At 44.4% G+C, this 10,123-nt stretch overlaps 1 protein-coding gene across 1 annotated transcript; it reads right to left on the bottom strand.

The window, feature by feature from the left end:
• Positions 1–834: 834 nt before the first annotated feature.
• Positions 835–10,085, bottom strand: LOC119133501 (A disintegrin and metalloproteinase with thrombospondin motifs 15-like). Its single transcript, XM_037269400.1, has 8 exons — positions 8,993–10,085; positions 6,847–6,979; positions 6,411–6,578; positions 4,761–5,044; positions 4,518–4,695; positions 4,255–4,427; positions 2,746–2,921; positions 835–2,556 (listed from the first exon to the last, which is right to left on the bottom strand). The coding sequence occupies exons 1-8, from the start codon at positions 9,971–9,973 to the stop codon at positions 1,773–1,775; spliced, it is 2,877 nt and encodes a 958-aa protein (XP_037125295.1). The 5' UTR covers positions 9,974–10,085; the 3' UTR covers positions 835–1,772.
• Between the last annotated feature and the right edge of the window lie 38 nt (positions 10,086–10,123).

Raw genomic sequence — 10,123 nt, 5'->3', positions numbered from 1 at the left:
AGATGGCGACTGCGGTTAGCCGAGCATTCCGATCAACGCTATCTGCAAAGGCACATCTGCTGCTGATCACACAGACAGACATCACGCAGGCAGACGCCACATCTGTTATGTCATGGTTTTATTCACTCAGTCTAATTAGAAGCTCTTAGAAGTGTTCATCTTCACCTGGTTCATATGAGTTTGATGTTTACAAGGATCAGTCTGCTCAGGAAGAAAGCTATAGGGACCACATTGAAGTGAATTAAAACAATGCCAGTCTTCCATGTGCCAGTTTCTCTGTTTTGTAATTTTCTACCTATGTGGAAGAATTATTTTTGACATTTTGTTGGTCAACAGAATGTCATGGCAGACTTAGAATTAGATGTCGTTACAACGTACAAGTGTACCTTGGGAAATTTCTAGTGAGTGTATTGTAAACTCGACTATTGGTTCTCATTGTAATTAGAGGTTTGCACAGTTGCAAATTCAAAACTTTGCTGGGAGTATTTGATTTTTTTATTTGGTAAGTTGTCTTATACAATAAATGTCATCAAACCTGCAGCAAGATCTGAGCGTGAACTCGGTCAGGCAAGAGACCATTGGGGGAGCAAACAAATATGTCCATTGGCTGCCCTCCAGGTTCTCCTTCATCTGCTCTTATGTAGGTCAGACTATTGAGCCTTTATAGTGATGTATCTACACTTCTCTCAAAAATGTTATTTAAGGGAAAAAAAACGCCCTTAGAGGCTGAATAAGAGCATCTGTGAGAAATGACACTTTTAGAATTTCTCATTCATCTTTAACTGGTTTACAGAACCAGCGTAATTAATCATGTAAATAAACATGCAAAACTTGTAAACTTTTCATTCAAAGCTTTATTTGGAATAAATATATTCAGACATTTCAGTTGTGTGTAAAAAAAGGGAAAAGGATTTTAAAGTATTTACATGAAATTTTGCACAGAGCTGAATAAATGTATACATAGTATACAGTACAGCCCATATAAGTCATCTGTTTCTTTTGCTGTACAAAGTGCAAAAGTTGCTAAATTAATCATAAAAAATAGAAAATCAAAGCCTGACTATAAAAGTATCCATCCTGTGGCAGGATGTTGTATAAGACATAGTGGGCTCTTTTCACAAATATAACTAGAATATAATCGATTGACAAGGTTTAACTGTGAGTGCACAGAAAGTGGTGCGGTATCTTTGGCAGTGACTGACGGTGACGAAATTGGGGAAAAAATTGATTTCTACAGCGCAGGTATTTAGTATTGTTTGTGGCTTTCTCTAGATGATGACAGGGTGGAAAAAGTGGCGTCATTTAATTAATACAGCTCCCTTACCGATTAGAAAAGGAAGAAAGACATCCGATTGTGATTTGGGATTTGTTATAAAGGATTCACTTGGAAAATGAAAATGTTTTTTGTTGTCATTGTTTTCATGCACCTGGCAGGCTACACAATTGTCTTAAAAATACTTCTTTTTTTTTTTAAATGTGACACTAAATGGGTTTCAGACTCATACGTAAGATAAATTGCTTACTAACATATGTCAACTCTTAAATAATTGAACTCAACAATAATAGAACCTTTTATAGTTAGCTTCATAGTAACTTTGTACAATGTTATTGTGCTGTCAGAAGAGGATTCAGGTGGTTTGCTTTAAATGGTAGGGGAAATGCATAATACCATCTATTTGGGCTCCTCTGTGCAAGTGTCTCGTGACGCAGGAGAGAGTGTGTGGAAAAGAGCTGTTGAATCAAGTTCAGTCATACTCAAGCTTTTCAAGTCTCTAGCAAGGCTTGAGTTTACAGAAGTCCAGCTCCTGAGGTTTCCGTAAGCTACTGCAGTGGTCCCTGGGAAGCAAGTGTCCCGTTTGGGCTTTGCAGTGCAGTGGTCGTCTCTTAAAGCCTTTCCCGCAAGTTGCGGAGCACGAGGACCACTGGCCGGCGTACCACCCTGGACACGGGTCTCCGCAAGCTCTGGTGGCCGAGGGCCTTTTGGAAGGATCACAGTTCATTCCCGGCTTGCCGTCCGTCCTCAAGCATTGCACCATCCGCCTTTGGAAACCGTTGCCGCAGCTCACCGAGCACTCGTCCCAGTTTGCCGCTGTCCATTTCACCAGGAGGGGCTCCTCTTTGCTGTAAGCTTTCTTTAGAGTCTCCTTCACGCTGTCATCAGCCAAAACGCTGTTGTGGGATTTCACTCGCTCCTCCTTCTTCTGCGTCTTGTCCTCTTTGTTGCTCTGCCGGGCTATGTAGAAGGAGTAGCGTAGGCGAGGGGGCGTTAAATTGCCCGCGCACAACACTTCCACAGTGAGTGTCTCCCTCAGGGTATTTACAGACTGGAGGGTCTCTGAGAGCCCAGTGGTGCCGCTGTAGCGCAGCAGAGTGCCTTTAACGATGATGTCCCTCTCGCCGGCTGACACCACGTAGTCGCCATTCAGAAGATAATGACCCTCGCTGTTCTTCACCGCCAAGTAGTTGTCGTCACCCAACATTCCTTGGTAGCCGCGTTGACGGATGTCGATGTTGGTTGCGCCCACTGGCAACATCGCCACAAAGTTGTAGCCATGCCTGCATAACACCACACAGACAGTTATCTTGGAGATTTCTCAACAATCTTTTTTATAGGTTTCTAAAGTATGCAAAGAGCAAAAAAGATCATTCGGAACAGGTAAATAGCTGGCCATATGTTCTCTAGACCCCCATAGGCCCACCCACCCAATCGGCAAATTTGTCCAATTGAGGGATTACTGTACTCACATAGGCTTGGTGAAGAGTCCTGAGACCTTCTTGCAGTTCTTATTGTCACCGCCGCAGATTCCACATTTGTTAAACTTCTTGGTTGATCCAATTTTTCCATCACACCCAGCCTTAATGCATTTTCCTTGAACGCACACACCCGTAGAGTCCGGGGAACACGGGGTTCCATCCACAACCTGTGGTGTGCAAGTTGGAGGAGACCGCTCATTAAACACAGCACCCAAAATGCGCTATTTCACTTTCTACGTGGCGTGATTATATTTTTAGGTGTTATTATTATATGGCAATCATTTCTAAAAGCTGAGATGAGTGTATTTCCACGAAGTCGTGGAACAGGATGTGGCGTAAAATGATATTCGGTTCAGATGTTTCGAACAAGCATGCAGCTGCTCTATGATTGAGTGCTACATGTCCCCTGAGTGTTCATGTCCTCTTAACTCAGTATGATGTAGTGTGAACTTTCTCTCACGGCTGCTCACACTCACTCCACACCCATATTATCTCAGGGAGATAAACCCCCCTCCATTCCTCTCCATCGTCCCATGCATTGCTGTTTTCCCTCAGAGGCTCACATGAATTCACATTGCTCACAAATGAAATCATTTTCGGCCACATTGTTCACATCCTTATACTTATCCTGATGCGGTAACGTTACAAGGCGTGTGGAGTGATGAAAAGAAATATACACTCATGAGTTTTGACAATCCTATTTATAAAAGTGGAAATGTGAATCCCTAAAAGCTAAAGTTGAAAGGGATGACAGCCTGCCATTCGATAATGTAATGTAATGTAATCGTGAAAATCTTTTCAGTAAAGAGATAAACAGACTAAAAGGAAGCAGGCCCTAAAAAGACATTCAAAATTCAATAAAGCAAAAAAAGGAAACCATTTGAAATGTAATAGTGCAAGGAAAAGGAAATAACACAGCTGTTAACTTGTAGGTTTGGCATGTAAGTGTAGAGATTCGATAATGCGGTTACGACTACTGTGTTGGAGCAATGTGTGGCATGTCCTGGTTTAAGATTCTTATGGTTTTCACTTCACTTCCCTCCCATCTGGTCCCAGCAAGAGACACTGGCTGCTCGTCAAGCTTAGATGCCTGTTGATCTGATTGGATAGGATGGATTCATGAAAATTCAAAATCTTGTCTAAATGTCTGAAAGAATGAATTGTGTTTTTTTTGGTTGGATTTATGAAAAAAGTTGGAATCATACTATAAACACTGGCGGTGATGGACGGGGCCTCCCTTGAAATATGCTTGCCCCAGAAGCCAGGCCAGATAATTGACTTATTTTGTTATTTTAAGATTTTGATTTATTATTTTCAGACTTTTTTTTCCAGGATTCTTTTCCCCATTTAACCACCTCCAGTTTGTAAATCTTTGTTTTGTTTTGCTTTGCGGAGCCCCTTGCCCCTCCGAAGAAGTATGTTTGAAGGGAGACATATTTATTGTGGTATTTGTGTGACCTTCCTTCCTTCCTTCCTTGTAATGAATATATAGCTTCTTACCTTCTGTGCCATAGCGTAGAAGTAGCCGGTTCCATTGGCCCTGCAGATGAGTTTACACCTGTCTTCGACACTCACTCCAGAATACTTGGGCACCCACACCACAGAAGGGGCAATATGGTTGCTGCTGAAACCGCGGCCTCTGGATTCACACTGCTCTTCGCGGTAAGTCTTGCCTGCACAGAGATGAGAGATGGCGCAAACAAGATGATGAACTGGAACCCTCTTAAGGAGGAAACTTGATGTCGTTTTTGAGCAATTGAAACCTGTGGCAGGGCAGTGGTTCAGGCTGCAGGAGCGGTACTTGACCCGAACCCCTTGGCAGTACTTGCCCCCATTTGAGGGAAGGGGGTTGTTGCACTCCCTTTTGGCCAGTTGGACGCCGCCTCCGCACGTGCGTGAGCAGGAACCAAACGTACCCCACTTGCCCCATCGACCATCCACCTAGAAAATACACACATTGTTTGTCTGAGTCAGCCCTCTTGTCCCTGAAGTTTCTTAACCCTTACCTTTAAAGTTTGCTCTTCTATGGGAGAGCAGATGCCTCGGTCACAAACTTTGCCCTCTCCGCAGTGGGTGCCGTCCGCCCAGGGGAAGTGGCGAGTCATGCACACCAACTGGCCATTGGACTTGCCTGTGCACCACAGGCGGACGCATGGCGGCTGCATGAAGGGACAGGGCTTGGAACCTTCGCCAAAGGCAAGCTCGCACTGACGCTCCAGGAGGTACGATGCTCCGGGAAGCACGTTGGGGAGGCCTAATGGTTTCTGGGGCTGGTCCAACAAACACTCCCCTGGAAAAAATTCTCATCATCAGTTGTTGTCTTGAACAACAAACGTTTTATTCCACCAAATGGACACAATTCCGTGAGAAGTTACTCGAGACCAATCATGAATTGGTGGTGGGTGGCTTGCAGCAATGTACTATGAGGAATACCACACAGAACCCCGCCCCGACCCCTTCATCTGTAAGCTCTTGTCGGAAATTTCTCCCCTCACGCTGAAATTAAATTAATTACAGTGTAAGTATACTTCCCAAACTTTCCAATTGGTTTTTAATAGCTTTAAATGTTCCATTTAGTGATACAAGTCAAATTAAGCTGAGCTGCAGTTTCAAGAAAGGACACTCAGGCACCTTTCCAGGAACTAGATAATAATAGGAAGAGTTGGACCAGCAGGTGTTTGGAAAAAATTAAAGGTTATTATCAATCGAAAAGAGATTCCTGTAGAAGGTTTTTAATCACTCCTGCCTGCGGGAGGAATTTACCAAAATGCATCAAATTGTATAGCTTAGGATGTTAGCAGGGAAATTGTCCTTTTGAAAAGGCCACAAATGGAGCAGCCATAACCGAGTGTTAAATTGTTTCCTCCTATTACACTGCAAATTTAAATCATTTGAAAAAACGTTTTCATCAACTTCCAAAGCGTATTGCCCAAAACAGTGTCTGAGGTTGTCCTGAAAATAATCATGGCCGCAGCACGGCATGTGTAAACTGTCTCAAACATGCCGTGGCATGTTTTCAATCTCCAGGCTGCTCTGTCAGTGAAGATTTACGAGCGATGGCACCAAGAAGCCATGTTACAACATTATTAGACTTAGTGTCAAAAATGTGGAGAAAAGGGTCATTCTGAAGAAACCCAATGCAATCCTGACTGGTTCTTGCTCTCCAGTTGTCAGAGCATGAATCAAAAGTCTCGACTCAACCTGTATGGGAAACACAGGCTGGTTAAAGCTGCGCTCTCCAAACCACTGTGGTGACGCTCCTCCAAACAAAGCCACTAATTTGGGACAGATGTGGAGCAGTTTTTAAAATAAAGCTTTAGCATCACTCCGAGGCCGAGCTCTGTGGTCTGGGATGTTGGAGAACAGTCTGGGTCCATTTTTGCTCTTCGGAAGAATGCATGAATGCAAACACTGAGCCGTGTATTTAACTGAAATGATTGTACAGATGAGGAGAAAAAAAAAAACAGCAAATGTCCTTCACTGGCAATGCTACTGTGAACAGAATAGTCATTCGAAAGGAACATGTGTTTTATGAATGTGATCATCATTCAAATATTTCACTGCCTGAAGGGCCATTAAAACAGCTTGTGATCATTTCCACTTTTGGTTTTACATCAATCCAAAGTGTTTGGAGAGGGTCGTGCATAGTAACTCACCGTGTCCACTGTCCAGAAACTCAGTGATGATGGCAGCGCTGCAGGGCGACCACGGGCTGGTGCGATTGATCTGAATGAGTGTGGGAGACATCATGTGGTTGTCTTGCAGCTTGCCAAACACGTCCTCACAGGCCTTCACGTTGTCATGCGGCATGTTGAAGACGTGTCCTGCAGAGAGGGAACCCGATGACACATGTTGTCTTTGACTTTGCTTATTTTGCCAGTGTATGTGTGCTTGGACTGGCACCAAATATTGACTCGAGCATTTTGACTTACGCCCACTGGGCATCTGTCCTGTATTCTAAATGGCCAGTCCAGCCCTGATTGTCAAATGATATATTTTTCAGTGGTGATGATGGGTTTTTTTTTTCAGCAAGCCCCAATTCCCTGGTGGCACGCTGGCTAATGTGTGATTCATGAAGCTGGTATGGCTCACCGAGCTCGTGAGCTGTAGTGAAGGCCGAAGGCAAACCGTCATCTTCGATCACTGAGCAGCTCCTCTTTGGGTCGCACATGGTGCCGACATCGGCCATTCCAAGGGTGTCGCATGTGGAAGCCCCACACAAGTCCTGGATAATCAAACATTCAAATAACAAATATAAAATATGATTCAAATGATTTTTTCCCAGTTTTATGCACTTAGCGTAGTTATTGGGACTCCTTGGAAAATGTGAAAATAGGAGCAAAAAGTATTGAGATGGTCGGGCCCCTTTGCAGTTACAGCAGTTTGCACTTTTCTGGGAAGGCTTTCTACAAGATTTCAGAATGTGTCTCTGGAAATTTTTGTCCATTCATCCAGATGTCTGAGGTCAGGGGTGACTAACGTTGGACCCGAGAGGGGGCCTGGCTCGCAATCTCTGTTCTACTTCAATCCAAAAGTTAAATTATTCCACACAAAACTCTGTGAAAGAATCCTTCGTTGTTATTGATTAAGAAATGTGTCTCGAGACTTTTGTCAATCGTCCAGATGATTGATGGAAAACTCCCTGGCAACAAGCGAACTGGCCCAAAAGTGTGGAAGATATTTACAACAGATTGTTTGTTTGCAATCCCAAAGATGTTTTTCTACTCAAGATGGTTTGTTTAAACCCCGTCTGTTTCCCTCAATATTTGTTTCTTGTCCTGTCAGAAGAGCAAACTTTCTCTCTCCCTCCGCTGTTAAATGAGGCTGCCTAGCGTTTGGAGCACATGGTCCCATGTGACGTCATGGCACTGGTCTCCAATCATTGCATTTTCTTGCATGAGCAGTTTCCAAATGGCCTTTTTCTGTCACCACACGATTCCAAAGTCTAATCTTAGCGAGGATCCATTCGGAGCACTTGACTGAGCCTCCTAATCACAGGACAAGTCGACAACGTTAACCACACAGTACCGCCCGGCTGCCTACTCCTTCTTGCTTTGCATACACTAAGGAAAAAAAAAAAAGGCTCGGGGCAGCTGTTGCATACATAGCTTATGTACACTTTCATGACATTTTATGCTCGAACAAAATTTTTGCAAATAAAGAACTAAACCAAAATTATTCGGCGGTGCAAATTAACTCCAGATGTGTTCATGAGATGGTTTGGTCATTAGTGAGAAAAGAAAATAGAGGCAAGAATCAAAAAGGGGGCTAAGGGTTGATTCTCCGCAATGACCTACTTCCCACATCTGTCATCTCATTTTGCCTTTTTGGTGTATTGCCGCAACGTAAATACAATTTGCAAGTTATATTTGAGAAGAAACATGTCAGTGTTTCCATTCCTCAAAAACCACCTGGCTTTTTGCTATTTGCCGGAAGTGAGACCGATGGTACCTAAAGTATTGTGATGGAAAGTGCACAATACCAGTAATTCAACTCTTTAAGCAGACAGGAAGTATGAAGTGAATGAATACGGATGTGCTTACATGATGTGGTCTGACTTACAGCTGGGAAGAAGTGGAGGTTTCTGACTAGGATTGAGCAGGTGGGGCATAAACTCCATGTGACGTAACAAATGTGAACAACCTACATTATACCTCCTCCTCCTGTCTTTCCCCTTAGGTCCCTGTTTAATCAGGAGCAGGCAAGTTGGGGGGGGGACACAGCTGGAGCAGAAATGGGAACGGTTATGAGAAACTACCAACGGGGGCACCCCAGAAGGTGCTGATGCTCTGCCTTGGTGAAGTTACAGGTGCATTTGTGGATCATGTATCATGTTGTATTCCTAATCCTGGCCCCCAAACCAGCTTCAAAGTTACATTATGAGGGCATGTTGGCTCAAAGATCTGGTGGAATTGAGGTCAAGGCTTTCACCTCATCAACACCAAACAAATCCAGCCATGCATTGTGTGCATTGCTTTATGGACTTGGACAAATTACTTATTTACAGTAGGTAATGTATCTTTGATCAGCAATGCCAACCATGGTAACAGGCAGAACAATTAAATGTGCCTCCACTAGATGGCAGAAGGTACAATTACAGCGGTGCCTTGAGGTGCAAGTTCCTTGACTGAGGAAATTTTCAAGATACGAGCTATTGCAAACGAGATTTTTTTTTTTTGTCTAGACATATAAGTGCAATTTATTGAGATGTAGCCCACCTCCATGTAATCAATTTTACCTGTCTTGTGAAGAGGATCGCTGTGTCCCAATATTCTGCATGCTTGTCGCTGTTCTTATTCATCTTTTTTTGCCAAGTGCAAAAATTCCGGAGCGTCAGAGCTGCGTTCCCGGACACTTTGGGTCCTTTGTCCACATCGGATATAACCAAAATCTTCACGACGACTATGTTGATGGAGTTGAGGATACTCGGATGCTTGTAAAGCCTGGCCGCCACTGACATGAGTGTCAAGAGGTAATGTTTGAGGTCGTTTCCGTGGAACTCAGCCATGGTCTGGTCCGCCACCACCAGCGTCTCCACGTACCTGGGAACCGACGCAAAGCGTTTGCTTCTCCCCGTGCCCCTCAGGATGGTTTCAGTCACATTGTTGTTATCTTCGACGGTCTTGTATTTCCCCAACATCTGCGCGACGTGATGACTTATGACACTGTTGACTGCGCACCTGGAAGTGGAATTCGGCTTCAGGTTGCCGCTGTTTCTGCGCCGGATGACGTGCGCACCGCTTGCGCTCGCGGTGGCGTTACGCACCGGGCTGATAAAATACTCCCAGCCTTGGTAGCCAAATGCACCTTGCACGCCCTTACACAGGCTTAAGGCTGCATACGAAAACCGGTCAGCGTTCACATAACCGGAGTAAAAACAGCGACTCAGCTCAATGGTGACGTCCGTACCGGAGAGCCACGGTGCGTCTTGGCTGGACACATATGGGCCAATGAAGTTGGAATCTTGCCGTAAATCCACCACTAATTCCTGGTGGAAAGCTTGAATTCTTAGCACACATTTGCCGTGGAGCGCATCCACGTCGTTGTCATTATACTGCTGTTGCGTGTCCAGGATGAACGGGAAGCAAAGTTCACTTTCCATGCAGCGAACCAGTCTGGATAGCGATACCACGACGTGGAGCAGACACGTTGTTCTGACAAACATGACGATGTTTGCATTCAACTTGGAATGCAAGGACCAAAAGCTCAGGGAGAGCATATCCAATGTGCAGGCGTCTTTCTACAAGAGTGCAAATTCCTCCTGATCCTGACCCATTCCCGGCCTGCACCTGTGTGCTCGCTCCACTGCTGCCTTCAGTGCACTTTATGCATTTTCGTCTTGTGTGAAATGATGGAAACTCTATCTCAC

Source organism: Syngnathus acus, chromosome 14 (assembly GCF_901709675.1).
Source record: "Syngnathus acus chromosome 14, fSynAcu1.2, whole genome shotgun sequence".
Taxonomy (NCBI): Eukaryota; Metazoa; Chordata; class Actinopteri; order Syngnathiformes; family Syngnathidae; genus Syngnathus; species Syngnathus acus.
Note: the sequence above shows the minus strand (reverse complement) of the source record. Positions and strands in the feature narration are given on the sequence as shown.

Bases quoted from the DNA above. Each gene is read 5' to 3' on its own strand.
- LOC119133501 (XM_037269400.1), bottom strand. From the start codon at position 9,973: ATGCTCTCCCTGAGCTTTTGGTCCTTGCATTCCAAGTTGAATGCAAAC. The intron at 6,980-8,992 runs GTAAAATTGATT...TTGATTATCCAG, and splicing joins CGATCCTCTTCACAAGACAG to GACTTGTGTGGGGCTTCCAC. The intron at 5,045-6,410 runs GTGAGTTACTAT...AATTTTTTCCAG, and splicing joins GTTTCTGGACAGTGGACACG to GGGAGTGTTTGTTGGACCAG.